This window comes from Monodelphis domestica, chromosome 6 (assembly GCF_027887165.1).
Source record: "Monodelphis domestica isolate mMonDom1 chromosome 6, mMonDom1.pri, whole genome shotgun sequence".
NCBI lineage: Eukaryota > Metazoa > Chordata > Mammalia > Didelphimorphia > Didelphidae > Monodelphis > Monodelphis domestica.
The window spans coordinates 287,029,816-287,055,006 of record NC_077232.1 but is presented as its reverse complement, the minus strand read 5'-3'; the positions used below and the strand labels follow the sequence as shown (position 1 = coordinate 287,055,006).

Sequence of the window (25,191 nt, the reverse complement as noted above, 5' to 3'; positions counted from 1 at the left end):
TTCTGACATTGTAAACATTTGTATGGTAACCATTGGTTATGACAGGAAACACAAAGGTTCTATACAAGATAAATTATTTTGTCACAGGTGGCTTAGTTTTCTCATTAACCTCTGAGGAACTTTGAGCTTACAGACAATTAAGGAAAAATCACTTATTTCCTTTAATAAAAATAGATAATCAGAAATTCTAGAGACAATTCAACAATCATAGCAGTGAGGTTAAGAGATCAGAGTGGCACTGAGAACACAATTCAGATTTAATATTAGGCTGATCATTTTTAAGGGTTTGTTAGGGAGTTTTCCAAGGAGGGTTGTGGTTGGTAGAATTAAGTCACTGATGAAGCATGGTGTACCAAAACATTTTGTATAGGTCTTTATGATTGATGTCCTGGCTTTAGGAGAATAAATTTTTGTACAGGGGATTAGGGAATTTTATGGGCTTGGCCTAGATGGGCACAGCTTTTTCTGGGAATTATATACCTAAGCAAAAGTTAACCTATGATGGTCTTTTGGGTTTGGATTTGAGAGTCTGATCTTTTGGTGATATTTTAGGGAAATGTGTACAAGCATTTTGCTCTTATATTACTTTTTCTGAGACTAGAGAGAGGACAATAATCATGTCAGTTCCATTAGTATAGGATGTTGATGAGAGAAGTCATATAGAGGGGGCTGAGTGGGCAATTCCATCCTTTTAAGAACTCACTTTGTGACCTCCTGGCTTCCACGAGTGACCTTGTCAAGACATTGTGGCTTGATTGCTCCTAGCAGTATATTCCTTTCTATTCCCATTCAGTTCTCTCCAGAGCTCTAGTAGTTCTAGCATTTCTTAAATTTTATTTACTTCCTTTATATCTTTCTTGTGCATTTTCTTTATTTAACTAGATCTGAAAGGGGTGGGGTGTTGGGGCTCCTCACTAGTATAGTTTTACTGTCTCCTCCTGAAGTTAATTTAATTTTTCCTTTAAAAATTTAGAAGTTATACACCATTTGGTGCATATATGTTTATGTATTGATTATTATTATATCAAAGTATTGATATTTCTTCATTATTTATAGTATCTTTTAGTAATATGTAATTTCCATCATCTCTCTTAATTAGGTCTATTTTTAGCTTCGAGATCATGATTGCTACTCCTGCTTTTTTTTTACTTAAGATGATGCACAATAAATTCTGCTCCAGCCCCTTACCTTTACTCTCTGTATGTCTACCTGCCTCAGATCTGTTTCTGATAAACACCATATAGTAGGATTCTTGTTTTTAATCCATTCTGCTTTCTGCTTCCATTTTATGGATGAATTTATTCATACAGTTATGATTACTAACTGTACCCCTCCTCTCTGTTGTTTTGTTTTTTATCACCCTTTCCCTACATGCCCCTCCCTCCTATTATCACTCCCCTGTCCTTGTCTTATTCCCCTTCTAATTCTCTATAGGGTAAGGTAGCATCCTATACCCCATTGAGTATGGTTCCTCTCTGAGCCAGTTACTATGAGAGTAAGATTTAATCTTTGCCCATCACCACACTCATCCTCCCTTCCACTGTAATAGTTTTTCACACCTCTTTAGGTGAGATAATTTACCCCATTCCATCACTTCCTTCCCTTTTCTCTCAGTGCAATCCTCATTTTCATCCCTTAATTATTTTTTTGCATATCATGCCATCCTAATCAGCTTATTTCCATACTCTCAGTCTATGTATACTCTTAACTACTACTAATAAAAATTTTTAAGAACTACAAATATTCTTTTTTCATTTAGGAATTACATATAGTTTGGCCTTATTTAGTCCCATAAGTTTTCCCTTTCTTATTTACTTTTTTAGGCTTCTGTTGGGTCTTGTGTTTGAACATCAGATTTTCTGTTTAGGCCTAGTATTTTCATCAGGAATGCTTGGAAATCTTCTATTTTATTAAATGACCACTTTTCTCCCTGAAAGAATATATTCAGTATTGCTGGACAGGTGATTCTGAGTTGTAAACCTAGGTGTTTTGCCTTCTGGAATATCATATTTCACGCACACCTTCCAATCCTTTTATGGTGGAGGCTGCCAAGTCCTGTGTAATCCTGACTGTAGCTCCATGGTATTTGAATTGTTTCTTTCTGACTGCTTTCAGTATTTTCTAGGGAGCTTGGGGGCTCTGGAATTTAGCTATAATATTCCTGGGAGTTGTTATTTGGGGATTTCTTTCTAGAGGTAATTTGTAGATTCTTTTAATTTCTATTTTACTCTCTTGTTCAAGACTACCAGGGTAGTTTTCTTTCTTTCTTTCTTTTTTTAACATTATTTTATTTGGTCATTTACAAACATTATTCATTGGAAACAATGATCATTTTCTTTTCCTCCCCCACCCCCTCCCATCACCTCTCCCATAGCCAACTCATGATTCCACTGGGTTTCACATGTGTTCTTGATTTGAACCCATTTCCATGTTGTTGGTATTTGCACTAGAGTGTTCATTTAGAGTCTCTCCTCAGTAATTTCCCCTTAGCCCTGTCAAGTCAAGAAGTTGCTTTTCATCAGTGTTTTTACTCCCACAGTTTATCCTCTGCTTGTGGATAGTGTTTTTTAGATCCCTGCATGTTGTTCTGGGACATTGCATTGACCCTAATGGAGAAGTCCATTACATTCGATTGTACCACAGTGTATTAGTCTCTGTGTACAATGTTTTCCTGGTTCTGCTCCTTTCGCTCTGTATCACTTCCTAGAGGTTGTTCTAATCTCCATGGAATTCCTCCATTTTATTACTCCTTTTAGCACAATAATATTCCATCACAAACATATACCACAATTTGTTCAGCAATTCTCCAACTGAGGGCATCCCCTCATTTTCCAATTTTTGGCCACCACAAAGAGCGCAGGTATGAATATTCTTGTACGTGTATTTTTCTTTATTATCTCTTTGGGGTACAAACCCAGCAGTGCTATGGCTGGGTCAAAGGGCAGACAATCTTTTATCACCTTTTGGGCATAGTTCCAAATTGCCCTCCAGAATGGTTGGATCAATTCACAACTCCACCAGCAATGAATTAATGTCCCTACTTTGCCACATCCCCTCCAGCATTCACTACTTTCCTCTGCTTTCATGTTGGCCAATCTGCTAGGTGTGAGGTGATAACTCAGAGTTGTTTTGATTTGCATCTCTCTGATTATAAGAGATTTAGAACACTTTTTCATGTGCTTATTAATAGTTTTGATTTCTTTATCTGAAACTGCCTATTCATGTCCCTTCCCCATTTATCAATTGGAGTATGGCTTGATTTTTTGTACAATTTATTTAACTCTTTGTAAATTTGAGTAATTAAACCTTTGTCAGAGGTTTTTATGAAGATTGTTTCCCAATTTGTTCCTTCCCTTCTGATTTTAGTTATATTGGTTTTGTTTGTACAAAAGGTTTTTAATTTGATGTAGTCGAAATTATTTATTTTACATTTTGTGACTCTTGCTTGGTTTTAAAGTCTTTCCCTTCCCAAAAGTCTGACATGTATACTATTCTGTGTTTGTCTAATTTACTTATAGTTTCCTTCTTTATGTTCAGGCCATTCACCCATTTTGAATTTATCTTGGTGTAGGGTGTGAGGTGTTGATCCAAACCTACTCTCTCCCACACTGTCTTCCAATTTTCCCAGCAGTTTTTATGAAATAATGGATTTTTGACCCAAAAACTGGGATCTTTGGGTTTATCATATACTGTCTTGCTGAGGTCACTTGCTCCAAGTCTATTCCACTGATCCTCCTTTCTGTCTCTTAGCCAGTACCAAATTGTTTTGATGACTGCTGCTTTGTAATATAGTTTGAGATCTGGGACTGCAAGGCCCTCTTCCTTTGTATTTTTTTCATTATTTCCCTGGATAGCCTTGATCCTTTGTTATTCCAAATGAACTTTGTTATGGTTTTTTCTAAATCAGTAAAAAAATTTTTTGGAAGTTCAATGGGTATGGCACTAAATAGATAGATGAGTTTGGGTAGGATGGTCATTTTTATTATATTGGCTCGTCCTACCCATGAGCAGTTAATGTTCTTCCAATTGTTCAAGTCTAGTTTTAGTTGTGTGGAAAGTGTTTTGTAGTTGTGTTCATATAGTTCCTGTGTTTGTCCCGGGAGATAGATTCCTAAGTATTTTATTTTGTCTAAGGTGATTTTGAATGGGATTTCTCTTTCTAGTTTTTGCTGCTGAGCTGTTTTGGAGATGTATAGAAATGCTGATGACTTATGCAGGTTTATTTTGTATCCTGCAACTTTGCTAAAGTTGTTGATTATTTCAATTAGCTTTTTGGTTGAATCTCTAGGATTCTTTAAGTAGACCATCATGTCATCTGCAAAGAGAGATAACTTGGTCTTCTCCTTGCCTATTTTGATGCCTTCAATTTCTTTTTCTTCTCTAATTGCTACAGCTAGTGTTTCTAGTACAATGTCAAATAGTAGAGGTGATAATGGGCATCCTTGTTTCACTCCTGATCTTATTGGGAATGCATCTAGTTTATCCCCATTGCAAATGATATTAGCTGATGGTTATAGATATATACTGTTTATTATTTTTAGGAACGACCCTTCTATTCCTATGCTTTCTAGTGTTTTTAATAGGAATGGGTGTTGTATTTTATCAAAGGATTTTTCTGCGTCTATTGAAATAATCATGTGATTTTTGTTGGTTTGCTTGTTGATATGGTCAATTATGTGGATAGTTTTCCTAATGTTGAACCAGCCCTGCATCCCTGGTATAAATTCTACTTGATCATGGTGGATAACCCTTCTGATCACTTGCTGGAGTCTTTTTGCTAGTATCCTATTTAAGATTTTTGCATCTATATTCATTAGGGAGATTGGTCTATAATTTTCTTTCTCTGTTTTTGACCTGCCTGGTTTTGGAATCAGTACCATGTTTGTGTCATAAAAGGAGTTTGGTAGAACTCCCTCTTTGCTTATTATGTCAAATAGTTTGTATAGTATTGGGGTTAGTTGTTCTTTGAATGTTTGATAGAATTCACTGGTGAATCCGTCAGGTCCTGGGGATTTTTTCTTAGTGAGTTCTTTGATGGCTTGTTGGTTTTCATTTTCTCATATGGGATTATTTAAGAATTCTATTTCTTCTTCTGTTAGTCTAGGCAGTTTGTATTTTTGTATATATTCATCCATATTGCCTAGATTGGTATATTTATTGCCATATAATTGGGCAAAGTAATTTTTAATGATTGCCTTGATTTCCTCTTCATTGGAGGTGATGTCCCCCTTTCATCTTTGATGATGTTAATTTGCTTTTCTTCTTTCCTTTTTTAATTAGATTGACTAGTACTTTGTCTATTTTGTTTGTTTTTTCAAAGTACCAGCTTCTTGTCTTATTTATTAAATCAATAGTTCTATCACTTTCGATTTTATTAATTTCTCCCTTAAATTTTAGTATCTCTAGCTTGGTTTTCTTTTGGGGGTTTTTAATTTGTTCGCTTTTGAGTTTTTTTATTTGCATTTCCAATTGATTGGTCTCTGCTCTCCCTAGTTTGTTAATATATGCACGCAGGGATATGAATTTACCTCTGATTACTTCTTTGGCTGCATCCCAAATGGTTTGAAAGGATGTCTCGCCGTTGTCATTTTCCTCAATGAAATTATTAATTGTTTTTGTGATTTCTTCTCTAACTAAATGATTTTAGAGTATCATATTGTTTAATTTCCAATTAATTTTTTATTTGGTTTTCCATGTACTGTTACTGATCATTATTTTTATTGCCTTGTGATCTGAAAAGGCTGCATTTATTATTTCTGTTTTTCTGCATTTGTATGCCATGTTTCTGTGACCTAGTGTATGGTCAATCTTTGTGCTATGTGGTGCTGAGAAGAAGGTCCTTGTCCCTATTTATTTTTCTCCATATGTCTATTAACTCTAATTTTTCTAAGATTTCATTCACTTCTTTTACCTCTTTCTTATTAATTTTTTATTTGATTTATCTAAATTTGGTAATGGTTGGTTCAAATCTCCCACTAATATTGTTTTGCTGTCTATTTCTTCCTTCAATTCTCCTAGTTTCTCCATTAGAAATTTGGGTGCTATATTATTTGGTGCATACATGTTGATTAGTGATATTTCCTCATTATCTAAAGTCCCTTTTAACAAAATATAATTACCTTCCCTATCCCTTTTAATCAGGTCTATTTTTGCTTTGGCTTTATCAGATATCATGATTGCAACTCCTGCCTTCTTTCTATCAGTTGAGGCCCAGAAGGTCTTACTCCATCTTTTAATTCTGACCTTGTGGGTGTCTACCCACCTCATGTGTGTTTCTTGAAGACAATATATGGTAGGATTTTGGATTCTAACCCATTCTGCTATTCGTCTACGTTTTATGGGTGAGTTCATTCCATTCACGTTCAAAGTTATGACTGTCACTTGTGGACTCCCTGTCATTTTGATATCCTTCCCTAATTCTAACCTTTCTTCTTTAGCTCTAACCTTTTAATCCAGTGATTTACTTTAAATCAGTCCCCCTTGTCCCCTCCCTTGATATGTTTCCCTTTCTAGCCCCTCCCTTTTTGTTCCCTCCCCCTCCCCTCTCTCCTTCCTTCCCTTTTTGTGTTCCCTTTCCCCCTCCCCCCATTGGTTTTCCCTTCTCCCTACCCTTGTTGGGTAAGATAGAATTCAAGATCCCAATGGATCTGGATGTTCTTCCCTCTCAGAGTTGATTTCCCTGAGAGTAAGGTTTAAATAAAAACTCTCTTCCTCTCCTTCTTATAGGAGTTTTCTTCCCCTCCCCTTCCTGTGTAAATCTTTGTGTGAGAAAGATTATTCTATTTGATTTTTCTTTTCCCCCTATTTACACATTACATTTTCCATATATTGATATATATAGATTGATATAAATGTAGTCCTTATAGAAGAGAGTTTGAATAAAAGAAAAGATAACAATTTTCTCCTTTTCCCTTTCCTTCATATTTACCTTTTCAGGTATTCCATGCTCTTTGTTTTTCGATATCGAACTTTCCACAGAGCTCTGGTCTTTTCTTTGCAAAAACTTAGAAATCTTCTATTTTGTTGAATGCCCATACTTTCCCTTGGAAGTATATAGTCAGTTTTGCTGGATAGCTGATTCTTGGTTGAAGACCCAGCTCTCTTGCCTTTCTAAAAATCATGTTCCATGCCTTGCGATCATTCAGAGTGGAACTTGCAAGGTCTTGTGTGACCCTGATTGGCATTCTTTTATATCTAAATTGTCTTTTTCTGGCTTCTTGCAGGATTTTTTCTTTTGCTTGAAAGCTTTGGAATTTGGCAATTACATTCCTGGGAGTTGTCTTTTGGGGATTTAGTGTAGAGGATGTTCTGTGAGCTCTTCCAATGCCTGTATTGCCCCCTTGTTCTAGAATCTCTGGGCAATTTTCTTTGATTATATCTTGTATTATGATGTCGAGTTTGATGTTTATTTCTGGCTTTTCTGGAAGTCCCATTATTCTTAAATTATCTCTTCTTCCTCTATTTTCCAAGTCTGTCACCTTGTCAGTGAGATATTTTATGTTCTCCTCTAATTTCTTGATCTTTTGGCTTTGCTTTATTGATTCTTGCTCTTTTTCAAGGTCATTGTCTTCCAGTTGCCCGATTCTGACCTTTAAAGCCTGGTTTTCCTTTTAAGTTTGGTCAAACCAATTTTGTAGTTGCATGAAATTCTTTCGCATTATTTCCCACTTTCCCTGCCAGAAGGCTTACATCTTTTTGATCATTTCTGATTCAAATTCTTCAAGAGTTTGTGGAGAGTTTCCATTTCCTTTGGAAGGTTTTGGAGCATTTGCTTGTGTTTCCTCTTCTATCTCCTCTGTATTTTGTATTTTTGCTCCATAAAATGTGTCCAAAGTTGCCCCCTTCTTCTTGTTTTTCTTTTTGTTTTGAGGCTTTTGTGCTTCTGTGCTGTTTGCCATCTCTAGCTGAGTGGGGAGGACTAGCTCTTCTTATATCTGTCTGGTGTTCAGAGGCTTTAGCCCCAGGCAAATTGTCTGTTCTCCTCAGTTGTTCTGTCTTCCCGGGGAAGAAAGGAATTTGCTGGTGTTTTGGTGTTACTGCCCTCCTCAATTCCCTCCAGATGCTTCTCCATTGCCTTACTTCCACGCTCTGAGCCTGGCTTGGTACTCTCCGCAAGGTATTTCGGTGCCTTTGCTGGCCAGATGACCCTGCACTCTGAGGGGGAGGGGCCTTGGCTTCCCGGAGCTCCAAGGGCTCCTGATAGGATTAACTTCAGCTGGGTTGGACTGAGTATGCCCTGAGGCAGGGACCTTCCATGAGACTCAGATGGAAGGATTCAGCCAGGGGGCTACAGGCTCCCCCCCCCCCCCCGGTCTCTCTCTGTTTCCCTGCTGTCTGTGTTGGGTGCCCCCATGACTGAGTCAGGTTGTTTTCAGGATGTGGCCTTCAGAATAGCTGGCCCTGAGGTCCTTTTGCCAGCTCTGAGTTTCCCGCTGCTGCCTGGGACTCAGCACTCTGGGGGGGGGGGTGGGTCCTGGGACTTGCCTTCTGCCTACTCCTTAGATCTGAGTGATCTAGGGTCCTGGCTTTTGGGGGGCTGTACCTTTTGATCCAGGTCCAGGAGGAGGGTTCCTGGGGTCTATCCTGTTGTTTGTTTTGAATTTTGGTGCCCTAGGAGCATACAGTTTGAGATCGGTAAGGAAGGGTTTTTGGAGATCTGAACTGTCTAAGCCACCATCTTGACCGGAAGTCCCGGGGTAGTTTTCTTTGATAATGTTTTTATTATGATTCGGCTTTGTAAAAAAATTATTGTAGGCTTAGGGTGAAGGATTTCAGATATAACCAATCATGGGAATGATAAAGATGTATTCAAAAGCTGATGCCAATGAGCAAGGAGTTCATGGTCAGACTTCTGTGTATATTTTACTGGTCCAGTTCTAATTTTTAAGAAATGATTTTCTTCTGTGAGCTTTTGAGCCTCCTTTTCCATTTGGCCCATTCTTTTTGCATTGCTTTCATGGCTTTTTCCCATTTTTCCTTTGCCTCTCTTAATTGATTTTTGAAATCCTTTTTGAGCTCTTCTGGAATCTGAGACCAATTCATATTTTCTTTGAAGCTTTGAGTGTATTTGTTTTGCTCTCATTGTTTTCTTTTGTGTCTGTTCCTTATGCTGTATCCATAAAAATTTTCTGTTAGGGTTTTTTTTTTTTTTGATGGTTGCTTATTTTTCTCAGCCTTTTTCTTGACTTTCACTTTTATTTTAAAGGTAGGCTCTGTTCTCATGCAGGATAAGGTACTCTCTAGGGCCCTAGCTCTGAGTCTGCACCTACCCAGAGTGATGCACACACTGCCCTGAACTGGGATTCAGTTCCTCACCATAAACACAAACTGGGACTCTTGGCCTTGTGGGCCCACACAGATTGGGCTATGCAACAGAGACTGCCCTGGGCTGGAATTTCTAACCTCATTGCAGGTTTGCTTGGAACTTTGCTAGATTTGTGTTGGGTTGAACTGCTATTGGCCCAGGCAGGGTCTCAGGGTCTAGATATTGACGTGGGCTCAGGTTCAGAAGCTGTAAAAGTACATGTGGGGTGGGAAGGGGACTTGCTGTTGGCTTGCTCCTTACTCCTTATTGCAGTCTCCTGTGGATTGTGCTCCCCCTTCCCATCCCAGTGTCCCAGACTCACTCTGCCTTCCTTTCAAGTTGTTCTCTGCCTGAAAGTTGTTTTACTCTGTCTTCTTGTTGGTTCTTTCACTCCTGTATTTGTTTTGTGGTGTTATTTTAAGATTGGTTGGAGAGGCTTCTCATGATAATTTCAAGCTTCCCTGCTTCTACTTCACCATCTTGGCTCCACCTTCTGTACCTCTTTTTCCAAAGGGCCAATTGTGTCTTTCAAGAAGTTTTTCTCTTCAGTGCATTTTTATATATCTTTTTCCATTTGGCCAATTCTACTTTTTAAGAAATTCTTCTCTTTTGATTTTTGTACCTCATTTACCAATTGGCCTATTCTGTTTTTTTAGGATAATAATTTCTTCATTATTTTTTGTGCCTCCTTTACCAAACTATTGATTGTCTGTATCATTCTCATTCTTTTCCCAATTTTTCTTCTACTTCTTTTAATCAATTTTTGAAACCCTTTTTGATCTCCTCTATTAATTCTTGGGCTTGAGAACAATTCCTATTTTTCTTGGAGACTTTGGATACAGCAGTATTGACTTTGTTGTCTTCTTCTGAATTTGAGTTTATCCTTTCACCAATATAACTTTCAATGTTTTTGTTAGGTGAATGTTTTCTTACCTTTTTCTTTTCTTATTAGTTAAAAAAAACTGTTAAAGTTGGGGTCTGTAGCTGTGGTAAAAGGAACACTGTTCTAGACTTTAGGGTTGGCACTGGAGATCTAAATGCTTTTACTTTTTCCAAGGGGATATGGTGTAAGGATACATGTGTTTAATACTTTTGTACTCTTACTCCTTGGGACTTTCACTAGGGTCCCCTGCTCCTCTGTGGCTGTAAGTGCTGTTGGGTGCTGGTGTTCCTCCTCACCCTGTGTCAGTACCTCAGGATTGTACCCTATTTCTGTGTTTGGGCAATGTTATAAGAATCTTACATCCAGAGCCAGCAAGTGAACTCCTGTAATCTCCTTATGAGTAGTTGTCTGACCTCCCTTACCATCTGTGACTGAAAATTTTCTGGAAGCCTTGAATGATGCTTTGGTTGTGCCCAAAGCCTACCTTGGTGCTCTAGTCTCCACCTCCACCCTGATGTACTTGATTTCTCTTGTTGGCCTTCTAAGTTGTTTTGGAAGTGCACTTTGCACAATGCCTAGGATGTTGAAAGGACTTGACAAATGTTTATTGACTGATAGTAGTACAATCTATTGTATAATTGGTGCATTAGAGCCTCTGATATACTAATTGATATTAAGGGAGAGATAAGATTTGGGATTTTGTAGTTATCTTGGCAAATGTGATAACCTTTTCTTTAAATGATAGGGCCTTTTCAAAACATGTAATTTATGTAATTATAAATGCTATCAATATTATATAGGCTCAGCAGGTTAGAGTGAAAATTAATCTGTTTAACTTCTTAGATTTTAAACTGTTTTAATAATACTTTTTAAAAACTTTTTTTTTCAGGCATTGATTTTTTTCTTTTCCTTCCTCCCCCTCCCCCTTTTTAGATGGCTATGCTCCATTTCTTTCTTTGGCAGCTCGAGAAAGTACTTCTCTTGAGGAGGATGCCCCAGGACCAGCTCACTACAATATTGCAAAGATAAAGGTAAATTTGTAATTCTTGCTTCTAAATATTTTTTTAAAATTGAGAAATATCTTGTTGTCATTTTTAAATATTGTAATCATTTCTTAAAATATCTAACCTTTTAAGGAAAACTGACCAACAAAGCAGCATTCTACATCCTATTGTATTCCCTTTTCCTTCCAACACATGGGAGAATGTGTTTCATTACTTTTTCTCTGGAATCAAGATTGTTCATTCAAAGTAATTTAACTGATGCATTTTTTTTCCTAAAAACATGTTTTACACCCAGTGGAATTGCATGCTGGTTACGAGAAGGGGTGGGGGAGAGGAAGGAAAGAACATAATTCTTGTAACCATGGAAAATATTTTAAATTGATTAATAAAATAAAATAAAAACATGTTTTATGGTACTCTGATTTAAAAAGTTTTAAAATAAGTTATCTGAATTATTTTAGGACTTGGCAAACATGAGAAAACTAAGTTTTATGCTGTTTTTGGTACTATGCAGTCTTGTGTTAACTGAACTAAAATTTTAGCATGCAAATTATTTGTCATATCACAAAACTAGAACTGATTTATGTCTCCTCATTGCTGAGTGAATTCAGGGGAAGGGCAAAGAAGGATGTAAATAAAAAGATATTTGGGACATTGGTGCATTAGAGCTTCCAAAATACTAATTGATCATTCTTAGAAATGTTTACATTCTGGCTTCTGACCTTATTCAACTGAAACTATTCTCTCTACTGTGACCAATGATATCTTAATTGTCAAGTCTAATGTTTTCTCCTCAGTTTTTGTCTTCCTACCCTCTCTGCAGCTGTTGACATTACCAATCACCCTCTCCTCCATGATATTCTCTTCTTTAGAGGTTTTCATGGCACTACACTCTCTTTGTTTTCTGCCCTTCTTGGGCTCCTTTGTTGAATCTTCATCCAGGTCATATTGGCCAACCATCAGTGTCCCCCACCTCTGCCCAGTCATGTTTACCTTTCTCTCTCTCTCTCCTTTTTCATTTGGTGATTCATCAGCTTCTATGGATTCAGTGATCATCTCAGATCTCCTTATCCAGCCATAACCTCTCTGCCTGCTATCCCACTGCCTACTTAGGCGTTTGGAACTTGCTGTCCTGTAGACTCGGCATATCCCAGACTGGACTGATTCTCTTCACTCCCAGATGTCTTCCTTGCAGACTTCATGTTATCATTGAGGGTAACAACGTTATTTTAGGGCCCAAGCTTGCCACTTAGCATGCACCGTTGGCTCCTCACTTTCTCTCACCTGTCAGATCCAGTCTGTTGCTCAGGCCTCTCAGTTTCACCTTAACATCTTTCAAATGCACCTCCTTCTCTCCACTGCTATCACCGCCACTCTGGTGCAAGCCCTCATCTCCTCATGCCTGGGCTCTTGCCAGTCACAAGTCTTTCCCACTCCTGTCCACCCTCTATACAGATGCCAAAATGAATTTTTTTGAAGCACAGAATACCCATGTTATTCCCCTACTTAATAAATAAACTGCACTGGCTCCCCATCACCTCTCAGATGAGATATAAAATCCTTTTTATCATTCAAAGCCCTTTCTAATCTATTCCCATCCCCATCTCCATCCCTATTTCCAGGCTTTTTAGACCTTATTCCTCAACACATACTCCTGGGCCCAGTGACACTGGCCTTCTAGTTCTTTGAACAAAATAATCTATCTTCTGCCTCTAGGCATTTTCAATGGTTATCCCTCCCTAACTTTAATGCACTTTCTTTTTCATCTCTGGCCTCTCTGGCTTTCTTCAGTTTGCAGCTAAAATACTATCTTCAATGAGAAATGTTTCCCAAATCCTCTAATTGTAGTGCCTTCGCTTTGATGATTGTTTCCTATGTATCTTTTATATAGCTTGTTTGTACATAGTTATTTGTTGTCTTCTTCATTGGCCTTTGAGCTCTTTGTTGTCAAGGATTATCTTTTGCCTTTCTTTATATCCCTAACTTTTATTTATTTATTAAAATTTTCCTTCAGTAACATTTTTATTGCATTTTCCCCCAATTATGAGTAGAAAAAATTTTAACATTTGTTTTCTTGACATTTTTCCATCTAAATTCTCTCCTTCCCAAGATGGCAAGTAATCTGATATATTATATATGTGCTATTATACAATACACATTTACATATTTGTCATGTTATGAAAGAAGACACATATCACAAATATAATAGAAAAAACTCATGAAGGGAATAAAGTGAGAAATAAGGTATGTTTCATTCTGCATTCATATCCCATCCACTTTTTTCTTTGGCAATGGATAGCATTTTTCATCATGAGTTGTCTTGAAGCTTTGCATTGCTGATAATAGTTAAGTCACTCACATTTGATCATTGAACAATAATTGCCATTACTGTGCAGGGTGTTTCCTGGTTCTTCTCACTTCACTTTGTGTCAGTTCATATAAATCTTTACAGGTTTTTCTGACCTCATCTTGTTCATCATTTCTTATGGTACAATAGTATTACATTACAAACATATATCATAACTTGTTGAGTAATTCCCCAATTGATGGACATCTCTTTATTTTCCAATTCTTAGCCACCACAAAAAGAACTACTTCAAATACTTTTTTACAAATAGGGTCCCCCCTTTTAGATTTCTTTAGGTTACAGGTCTAGTAGTAGTGATATTGCTGGGTCAAAAGGGATGCACAGTTTTTATAGTCCTTTGGGCATGGTTCCAGATTGTTCTTCAGAATGATTGGATCAGTTCACAACTCAACTCAGTATATTATTGTCTTAATTTTCCCACATCCCTTTCGACAGTATCATTTTCCTTTTTTTGTCATGTTAGCCATTCTGATAGGGGTGAGGTAGTACCTCAGACATGTTTTCATTTGCATTTCTCTAATCAATAGTGATTCAAAACATTTTTTAATATAACTATCGATAGTTTAAATGTCTTCATCTAATAATATGCCTGTTTATATCAATTGGGGAATGAATTGTGTTCTTATAAATTTGACTTTGTTCTCTATATATTTGAAAAATGTTAGACTTGTTATATGTCAAAAATGTCAGACACTTGTTATAAAATATTTTCCACAATTTTTTGTTTCTCTTCTAATCTTTATTTAGTTTTGTTGGTGCAAAAACTTTTACTTTAAACTTGAAGTTTAAAGTAATCAAAATTATCCATTCTATATCTCATAATGTTTTTTATGTCTTGTTTTGTCTTAAATTCTAACTTATAGATCTGACAGGTAAACTATTCTGTGCTTTCCTAATTTGCTTATGGCACCACCCTTTATTCTTAAGTCATGTATCCACTTTGACTTTTGTAAGGGAGAAAAAGGAGTTATTTTATTAAAAAAGGTTGGACTGGATTTTTAAGAATAGGGTCGCCAGGAATTTAATTTATTCCAAAGAGATTTACTTATAATTTATTTACAAAATATAGAAAGAATGAAGTAGGAAATCAGAGAGAGGATAGGGTAAGCTATCTAGCCTAAGCACTAAGTAATTTACTCCTGTCCCCTGGCTCAACCCAGGAAGGGAGAGTTAGTTCTTAGTTGGCCTCAGCAAAGCTGAGGACCTGGGGAAGTCTCTCTGAAGACATAGGTCTCTCCTGAGGCTAGTTTTTTTTCCCAGAAAATCCAGGAAAGGAGCCAGCTTTTTCACTCACCATGTGTCAGTCCAAAGGAAGAGTTTTAAGAACAGCCTCACCAGGAACACGGTCTTAGGTCCAGTCAGCAGATTCTTCTCCAATCTCAGCTCCAAAGAATGAAGAACTGTCTTTCACAGGAAGTTGTAATTCCTTTTAAAGACACTTTCTTTTGCATCCCTTCCTGTGCCTTCCTCCACTTCTTACATAGACAAATCATAGTCTAAAGCCTTGTTTGGGATTGTCCAGTCAGTTGATTCTGATTTGTGACACACTATTGCACACATGGGTCACAGACCTCCCACTTAATGATTAAATGGGATGTTTACACTTTTGGTGATTAGATCTAAAAATGGGCAGGGGTTACAATTTCATCTTCACAATCAGGGGAGATGTTGGTCTGTGCCTAGTTTATGCATTATTTTCTAGTTTTCCCTGCAGTTTTAAAAATCAAATAGTGATTTCTTCTCCCCAAAATTTGGATCCTTGGGTTTATCAAACACTAGGTTACTATCGTCATTTACCACTATATATTTAGTACTTAATTTTTTTCCATTGATCCACTGTATTTTTAGCTAGTATCAGATTGCTTTGATGATTATTGCTTTATAATACAGTTTGAGGTCTGGTATAGATCACTAGCACTTTTAGCCTGCTATCTGACACATAGTAGACCCTACATAATTGTTTATTGACTGACTGAATGGTATTAACTATATGATGAGAATTGATTGGGTTCATGGACTCAAAGAATTATTGATGCAGTGTTTGGCACACTAGTCACTTTTTTCTTAATTTGGAAAATTTTATTTAATTAATTAATTTAGAATAATTTTCCATGGTTACAAGATTCATGTTGTTTCCCTCCCCTTCCCCTAACCCCCCCCCCCCCATAGCTGACACACAATTTCACTGGGTTTTATATGTGTCTTTGATCAAGACCTGTTTCCATATTATTAGTATTTGCACTAGGGTGATTGCTTAGAGTCTACATCCCTAATCATATCCCCGTCAACCCATGTGATCAAGCAGTTGTTGTTTTTTTTTCTTTGTTTGTACTCTCACAGTTCTTTTTCTGAATGTGGATAGTGTTCTTTTTCATAAGTCCCTCAGAATTGTCCTGGGTCATTGCATTGCTGCTAGTTGAGCAGCAATGTTAGTTACATTCGATTGTACCACAGTGTATCAGTCTCTGTGTACAATGTTCTCCTGGTTCTGCTCCTCTCATTCTGTATCACTTCCTGGAGGTCGTTCCAATCCCCATGGAGTTCCTCCACTTTATTATTCCTTTGAGCACAATAGTATTCCATCACCAACATATACCACAATTTGTTCAGCCATTCCCCAATTGAAGGGCATCCCCTCATTTTCCAATTTTTTGCCACCACAAAGAGCACAGATATGAATATTCTTGTACATGTCTTTTTCCTTATTATCACTTTGGGGTACAAACCCAGCAGTGCTATGGCTGCATCAAAGGGCAGACAATCTTTTAACGCCCTTTGGGCATAGTTCCAAATTGCCCTACAGAATCAATGCATTAATGTCCCAATTTTGCCACATCCCCTCCCACATTTATTACTTTCTTTACTAGTTACTTAACAGAAAACCAGAGAAGCACCTGGACACAGTTAATGAAATGGTAGAAGAAACATTGTTTAATTTGAGTTTATGGATTGTTTTCAAGATTATGTTGTAATTAAAAAAAAACCAAATGAATTTTAAACAATATTAGGTTCTGCAAATGGTTGTTATAGCTTCCAGTCAAGGAATGAACTACAAGGATTAAGGAATCTTGGTATTTTTGTTCTTTCTACTTTCAATTTTAACCACAAACTGCATTTGCTGTCTCTTTTGTCCTCTTTGAATATGATTGAAATATAGTTCTTTCTGCATCCTAACTTTGAAGTGAAGAAGTGTAGTAAATTAGAGGGAAGAAGAAGATAAGAAAAGTAGGAGGTGCTAAGTATCTGAGGTGGAGTTAAACCTTGAGAGGAGATTTCTGGGAATGAGCTGATCCTAGAATGGGCATCGATGCAAAATGGAAACCTTTTTCTATTTGCTCTGTAAAATCACTGGACATAAATTTTTGCCTTCACTCTAATGACTGAGGCCCACTGGTGACATGAACAGTGATTCCTTTTTAAAACTAATATCTGAAGAGGGATTTAAGGACTCTCATGTGCTGATTCTTTCCCCTCTTTTCTTCTAACCCCCATTCACACTCTTATAGCATTTGGAGTTGCCCAAGAGCTTTGAGTTTAGTGGGCCCAGTTCCCTCCTTTTACAGATGTGAAAACTGAAGCTCAGAGAAGTTGAACGTTTCAAGGTTAAATGGGGTGGCCCATATTAAAACTTTAATCCTAGATTTTCTTTCAGTTTTATACAGCAACATCATAAAATAAACTTAATATGGTAACAAGAGTGTGCATATAATGCTAATTCTTACTTATCTCATATTTTTTTTCCTATTCAGTACAATATAAAAGGAGGCCTGAGTCTGAAAAACAGAGAGGCACGGTTTAAGAAGTTTCGTTCAGATAATCCAGGACCTGGAACCTATAATCAGGCTTGTTTTGGAGCCTTGCAGATAATAAATAGGACAATGAAGGATGTTAAACAGCGCTGTCTTTTGGTATGTTCCTTTTTAAGACTGTGATTTTTAAGACAAATCCAATAACATTGTTAAAAAGATTTAACACATATACTTTGATTTGTGTTTCTGAGTTACAAAGTAAAATTGGATATTCCCTAGAGATCATATTGTTAAATTATGATTATAAAAATTAAAATATCAAATGAAGTAAAAAGGTCACTTGTGTAGAGGTCATATAAGAGATCATATTGTTAAATTATGATTATAAAAATTAAAATATCAAATGAAGTAAAAAGGTCACTTGTGTAGAGGTCATATAAGAGATCATATTGTTAAATTATGATTATAAAAATTAAAATATCAAATGAAGTAAAAAGGTCACTTGTGTAGAGGTCATTATGCCATATAAGCATAATATTTCTAACCTCTTATCTGTCTATCTGGCATCTGTTTATCAATTTTGCATTTGGGATAGCCACTATTTTTTTTCCCTTAGTCTTGGACTATAATGCAACCCAGTGACTGGTAATGCAAAATGCAAATGTGAAAAACTTATAAACTTTGAAGCAGATCTCCTTTTTGGGAGGGAGAGGAAAAGGGAGAAGAGGAAGTGCTAATATCACTATTTTCAGTAATGAAGATGACTGTAGGCTTTTAGAAATCAACTCTGCTGGCTTCCACATAGTTCATTACCTTGGTGGTAGCAGAATGGCAGCAGGGGCTGTAACATCAGCAGTGGCAGCACTGATCCCCTTGGCACTCCTATTTTTTTTCATGTAGGAACTCATACCTAAACACATTGCTCATTTATCCCTTCATAAAAGATTTTGGATCCCTCCTCTTTCTAGGATGAAAGAAGAGAGCTTCTGTCTTTTCAGGTTCTCTGGGGCCAGCAGACATTGTCTTCAGTGACTTTGCTACCTGTGCTTTGTTTGGAATTTTGCCAGATGATTTTTGAAGTTCCACCAATTTATTCTTATTTTTAAGCTTTTGAATTTTTTAACTTTACTTTTATTTTTACATCACTTATATTTTCCATGCATTTTTATCCCCTCTCAGAATTCATCTCTTATAATAATTTTTAAAAAGGAGTAAGAAAAAAGGCTTCTGTAAAATTAATATATCAAAAAAGTCTGATATGTGGAATATTTAACAACCATGGTATACTTCTTTTCTTAGATACATGAATTTTGTTCATGTCAAAGCTTTTCAATTTCATATAATCATAATTATGTCTTATCTTTTGTAATTATTTCTATTGCTTGCTTAGTTAAGAATTCCCTCCAAGCTATACTTGTAAAAGTTATGTGATCTCTTTTTTATGGTATAATTTTGAATATTCAGTTGTGCTCAATTTGAATTCATTGAGGATATAGTGTAAAATTTTGGTCTAAACTTAATTTCTGCCAGACTGCTTTTTACTTTTCCCTATCAGTTCTTTTCAAGTAGAGAGTTGTTGCCTGGATAATTTTGTTTTGGGGCTTATTGAAAAATGGGTTGTTCATTCAAATTATTCTTTATCTAGGCTTTCTTATTGTTTTCTTTTTCTTTTTTTTTTAAATCAGTTCCAAATGGTAACTATTACTTTTTAATGATAAAAGCCTTTTAAGACATGAGACTGATAGTATCTAATTTTCATTTTCACATATAGTAAGTCATTTCATTTTGCAGTTTCATGATGACAAAGGCCACAGTGGAGTTAATCATAGCTGATGTACCAACATCTTTTTCAGAAGATAAAGTAAGAAAATTGTGCAAATAAATCAATGAGAGCCTTCATATTAAATCAATACATGGTAAAAAAATACATTGGGAAGTGTGACTCAGGAGGAAGTAAAAATAAATCTAAATCTCTATGTTACATGGAAACTTCATGCATTTTTCAGGAATACTTTCATTAAAAATTTATGATTATTTTATTTTTAATTAATTATGTGAAAAACATTTTTAACCTTTTCTTTAAATTTGAGCCAAATTCTTACCTTTCTTCTCTCTGTCTACCTCCATAAGACAGCAAGCAATCGATATAGATTTTACATATGTAATAGTATAAAATATCTTTTCATATTAGTCCTTTTGTGAAAGAGAACTCTAACAAACAAAAGAAATGTGAATATTAATAGCTATTCAATAAATAGCCTTGTATTTAGGTGCTGGGGATACAAAACCAAAAATGAAACCATGTCTGCTTTCAAGGAGCTTTCATTCTTTTCAGGGAGTATATCATCTACACAAATAAATGTAGTGTCTATATACTAAAAAAGTAATTTTAAAAGGAAGAAAGTGCGAAAACTTGAGAAGAGCAGGATATTCTTATTTTTTAATCTCTATAAACTCCTTGAGAGACATAATAACTGTCCTTATGGCAGAAAAAACCTTAGATCAGTACCTAATAACTGTCTTTATGAGTAAGTTCCTTATCCTTACAATGCCGTAGGCAGCTCCCTACGTTACAGAGGAGAAGTACTCACATTGATGGCATCACTTTTCACTTGAGGGATTTAAGAAATATAATCACTTCTTGAACCCAAAATGTACAGAATGTATTAATGGAAAACAAAAGTCAGTTGATTTTCCTTCTTAGTTTTTTAGCCCCAAATCAAATAGAGTGTTTATATCTGAGTTCTAGAGTTGTGGACTCCAGATTTCTAGGGAGTTAGGATGTGCCTAGAAAGTGTTGCCTCTTCAAGAGAGAATAAGGTCATGTACTTCAAATTGGAGGTGTGGCAGGACATGATATGGGGGAGAAAAATTTGGAACTTAGAAACCATATCTAAGAATTGGGAAGAATTAGAATCTATAACCTCAGATTTCCATACACAAATAAAGAAAGCATGGATATTAGACAAAGTGAACTATAGATTTTTATTAAAGAAGCTAATTTGTTTTTTCAGAAACCCTTACCTTTCATCTTAGAATCAATACTGGGTATTAATTCTAAGGAAGAAGACTGGTAAGGGCTAGGCAATGGGGGTGAAGTGACTTGCCCAGGGTCACACAGCTGGGACGTGTCAGAGGTCAGAATTGAACCCAGGACCTCCCTTCTCTGGGCCTGACTCTCAATCCACTGAGCCACCCAGCTGCCCCCAAAGAAGCTAATTTGTTGAAATAGGTATCAGTGAGATTTTTTGGTGTGTGAATTTTGATAAGAATAGGGTATCTCTTTATAAAATAATGTGGCTAGCAGTGCATATTAAGAACAAAAATTTATGAGGAAATCCAAAGGCTGTTGGCTGAGAACATGTGAATGAGAATCAATGGAGGGAAACACAGAACCAATACTGAGGAGGGAGTGTACCACATGTTGCGACCAGAAGGAGGAAATGGATGGTGAATTTTGAAATGGATCACAGACTTGACAGGGAAGTGTGATATTGTAGTTGTAGGAAATCTGGCTATCAAAATTGCTGGAGGAAATGCATTTTTGCCATGTCCTAATAATAATAATTTTATTTTACAAAAGGTGGCTAAAATGATGAGGGAGTCTACTATTTTGGACTTCTTTATGACTAACCTAAGGAACAGGTTATTGCAGAATACATGGTGGTGTGAAAGATAGGACCCATGTAAGATTCCCTACCAGTCTAGTAGGACTAGTCTAATTTTCCTCTAAAAGTCAAAGAAATTATCTTAGAGACATGATTGACCCAGGATTTTATTGCCTGAGCTTTTAATGCTACTTCCAAGTATCTAAAGGCATAAATGAATCAGTGACCATCAGACTTTTTGGATATCTTATTCTTATTAGCCTTTGCCTTCCCAGATGCATGTGATATACATGACATCCTGGGTCATGTATAGGGCAGCAGGGGCATCTATGCAATGTATGGAATACGGTCCCGTATTCTACTTAGATTTGTTTCCCATGACTTTGTGGTGAGATCCAGTGTCGGGGACAGAGTGATCAGATGGCTGGGGGTGTGACAGGATGCCACCCTGGGGCAGGGGCTCTCCTTGGGCCATATGGAAAGTCTTCTGAATAGAAAGAAGGCCTCTACTGAAGGGAAGCTTTTGGCAAGGCAGACACTAATGGAGTCTGTTGGGAAGGTAAAAGAAAGTACTAGGTTGAACATTTCCTGATTATTGATAATGTTCCAAAAGAAGCAGAGGGACCAGCATAAGGAAAATGAAACTGACCAAGCATATTGAGTGACTTAGAAACAGAGAACTTGGTTTAAAAAAGATTGTTAAAAAGCTTCAATACTATTTAACAAAGAATTTGCCTAGTCTTCTGGGAGTAATGCCTTGGGAAAAGCTGGCCTCATGTTGAGAGCAGAACCCTACGAGATGCAGCTCTTACCACACATCCCCGAAAGATCCTATCCTACTCCCATTTTTTTGCATATACACTTGAGGGATGAGATTGGTTCATCTGAGGTTATTCTAGCTTTGGGCTTATGAAATATACTCCTGACACAGTGATCAGGACATTGGGGGTAGGGAGGTGATGAGGCCACACCTGCAGCCAGATTGCTGTCCTACTGGGAGAACCCCATGGGATCCCTACCAGGTACCAGAAGTATTCCAATTTGAAATATGGATGAGAGAAAGGGCATCCTTGCTCAGGTGAGAGTGGATGGAAAAGAAAACTCCCTGTTTAGGTCATAATTATGGTGTCTAATCAGGGTGAATGTATGGTGGGAATACACATTACCAGGTTTTGACATTCTCTATACCCATTTTATTGGTTAGAGGTAAATGGAAATCCTTGAAGTGATCTAAGCTATCTTGCATTATTAATACCAAATAGTATCAGGTATTTGAAGGTATGGGTGGATGAAGGAGGGTAGGATACTTCTCTTTACTAACTCCCTTTTCAACAATACTGTTTGACCTATCAGGACCCGGCACCTTACCCGGGACTGTTGAGAGCTGGAAAAAGTCATGATGCCTCTTACTGCAATTGTCTCTGCCTTTATCGTTGTTGGTGGAACAGATCATTCAAGCCCAGGGTGATGTTATTGACCTTGAAAATGATTTTTTAAAATTCACACAGCTGAAATCTGGGCAGATACTTAAAAGAAGTTCCTCTTCTGTAAGGCATTAAATGTACACCAAATGGCCAGTATAATGTTGAGAAGAATGGTAGAGGTCACAGTGGCAGAGACCTGAGATCAGATAGTGACTTATATGAAGGATGAAGGTTAGGAAATCAAACCTAAGAAAATCCAGAAACCAGGCTGTTTAGTCAATTTGGCAATATAGAAGATGAGGAGAACCTTAGTGAATCTGGACAGAACCTGAAATAAGCTACTGAGAGCCAGTTTTAAAAAGAAGGTCCAAGGTTTATTATAGGTTTTGTGTGAGTCATCTGGGTATCATGAAGACTTTCATTGACTGAGGCATCCCTTTTGAGTGGGGTTCAGAACAGATTATGGTCTTGGAGGTTCTAAATTGGGCCTGGGTGTCTAAAAGTCCTTATGACCTTTTAGGGCCCATATTTTTCAAGATCTCTGTCCATAAAGATTAGACTGAGAAGAGTCTTTGAGCTTCAAGTTCCCCAAAGCAACTATCTGCTGTACTATTTTTAAAAGCATTTTTACCTTATAATATAAATTTTATCTAATAATATAAAAAAATTTACTTGAGAGAGGTGGAGTCAAGATGGTGGCGTGGAGGCAGTGAAAGTTCAGACATCTGAAAACCCTTCCTCACCAATTACAAACTAAATGCTCCTACGGGACTGAAAATCAAATCAAACCTAACAACAAGACAGAGCAAAGGAACCCTCCTGCTGGACTCAACTTAAAAGGTATGACCCCCCCAAAGCCAGAATTTGAGAACATCCCTATTTAAGGGGAAGGAAGAAGGAAGGTCTCAGGACCCCTCCCCCACCTAGAGAGCTAAGCCTTCAGTGGCAACTGGAACCTCTGGGCAGGCAAAGGAGTTGGTCTGGGGGAAGTACCTTGTGGGTAAAGCTGTGCCAGGCTCAGAGCATCCAACACAGACAGTGGGGAAGCAGATAGAGGAGAAACACAGAACACAGAGTGGGAGGCATAGTTGCAGGAGTGGAGACACTACATATTGCGCCCCGCCCCCCACCTTCCTGAGGTTTTGGCCGCAGGGCATAAGTAGCAACCCAGGCAGATGTAACTCTTTCAGAGGGCAGGGAAGCTCAAGCTCCAACACCCCTACCCCACAGACTGCACTGAGAGATTTACTGACAAAACTCCAAGGGTGAAGGTAGAAAGAAAATCCCCAAACCACAAAACAGAGAGGAGCAAGAGCTCAGGCAACTGCAGGGAGTAAAGAAGGGGTAAATATGAGCAAACAACAGAAAAAGAAAAAGGGAAATTACTTTTGACAGTTTCAATATAGGCAATGAACAAAGAGCAAATGGAACAGAGAAGGATGAGGGAACACCAAGCAAAAAACCAAAAAAACCCAGCGAATTGGATACAGACTCTAGAAGAACTCAAAATACAATTCAAAACACAATTAAGAGAGGTTGAATACAACTGGGAAAAGAACTTAACAGCTAGATAAGTCATCTGGAAACAGAGGCACTTGAACTAAAACAAGAAAATAATGTCTTGAAAGCCAAAACCAACCAGCTGGAAAATGAGGCAAAAGAGATGAAAGATGAGGCAAAGAGGATGAAAGATGACCTCCAGACCATAAGGAGAAGGATGACCAAAAAGCCAGGGATGAAATCCAGTCTTTAAGAACTAGAATACATCAACTAGAATCAAGTAACTTCACAAGGTAGCAGGACACTATAAAATAAAACCAAAAGAATGAAAAAACTGAGGAAAATATGAAGCATCTCATTCACAAAACAGAAGATTTAGAAAATTGTTCCAGGAGAGACAACTTAAGAATCATTCATCTACCAGAAGACCAGGACAAAAGGAAAAGCCTGGACATCATAATACAGGAAATTATGCAAGAAAACTTCCCCGATATTCTAGAACAAGAGGGAAAAGTGGAGATTGAAAGAATCCACAGATCATCTCCTGTACTTAATCCCCAACTGACAACACCCAGGAATGTTATAGCCAAACTCAAGAACTATCAGACCAAGGAAAAATATTAGAAGCTGCTAAGAAGAAGTCATTCAGATACCATGGAACCACAGTGAGGATGACACAAGATCTGGCTGCATCTACACTGAAGGACCAAAAGGCATGGAATACGATATTACAGCAAGCAAGGGAACTAGGTCTACAACCAAGAATCAATTACCCAGCAAAACTGACTATATTCTTACAAGGGAAAGTATGGTCATTTAACAAAATAGAATTCCAAGCATTAGTAAAGAAAAGACCAGACCTGAACAGAAAATTTGATGCCCAAGCACAGAACTCAAGAGAATCATCAAAAGATAATTAAAAAAGAGGGAAAAAAGAAAAACAAAACAAATAAAAAACCAAACCTTTTCTTTTAGAGACCCAATAAGTTAAAATGATATGTATCCCTATAAGAAAAGAGGTCATTGGTAACTTATAAAAATTGTTATCACCTGGGCAACTAGAAGAATTACACTTAGAGGGAACAGTGACAAACTGTATAGGATGAAATGCCAAGACACAAATATGTATATAGATATATGCATGCATAAATACATATATATGTATATACACACAACTAGAGGTAAAAAAGAGGTTAATATTAAAGGAAATGGGAAAAGAAACAAAAGGAGGTAAATTTATACGTCACAAAGAAGCTCATGGCGGGAGGAGGGAGAACATCAATACACTGGAAAAGTAAAGAGGTTGGAGATAGGAAATATTCAACTCTTACATGCATTGAAATTGACTCAA

The 25,191-nt window shown here is 37.1% G+C and overlaps 1 protein-coding gene across 3 annotated transcripts in view; it reads left to right on the top strand.

Moving 5' to 3' along the window:
• The window catches only part of STPG2 (sperm tail PG-rich repeat containing 2), a 639,089-nt gene that overhangs the window by 5,158 nt on the left and 608,740 nt on the right, over positions 1–25,191 (top strand). For all 3 annotated transcript variants that reach the window (XR_468392.3, XM_007495708.3, XM_056803311.1), the window contains exons 2-3: positions 11,121–11,218; positions 17,309–17,467. Coding sequence is in view for 2 of the 3 variants with exons in the window: in XM_007495708.3 (XP_007495770.2) it covers positions 11,121–11,218; positions 17,309–17,467 (257 nt within the window). In the remaining variant the exon portion in view is untranslated. The remainder of the gene's footprint in view (positions 1–11,120; positions 11,219–17,308; positions 17,468–25,191) is intronic.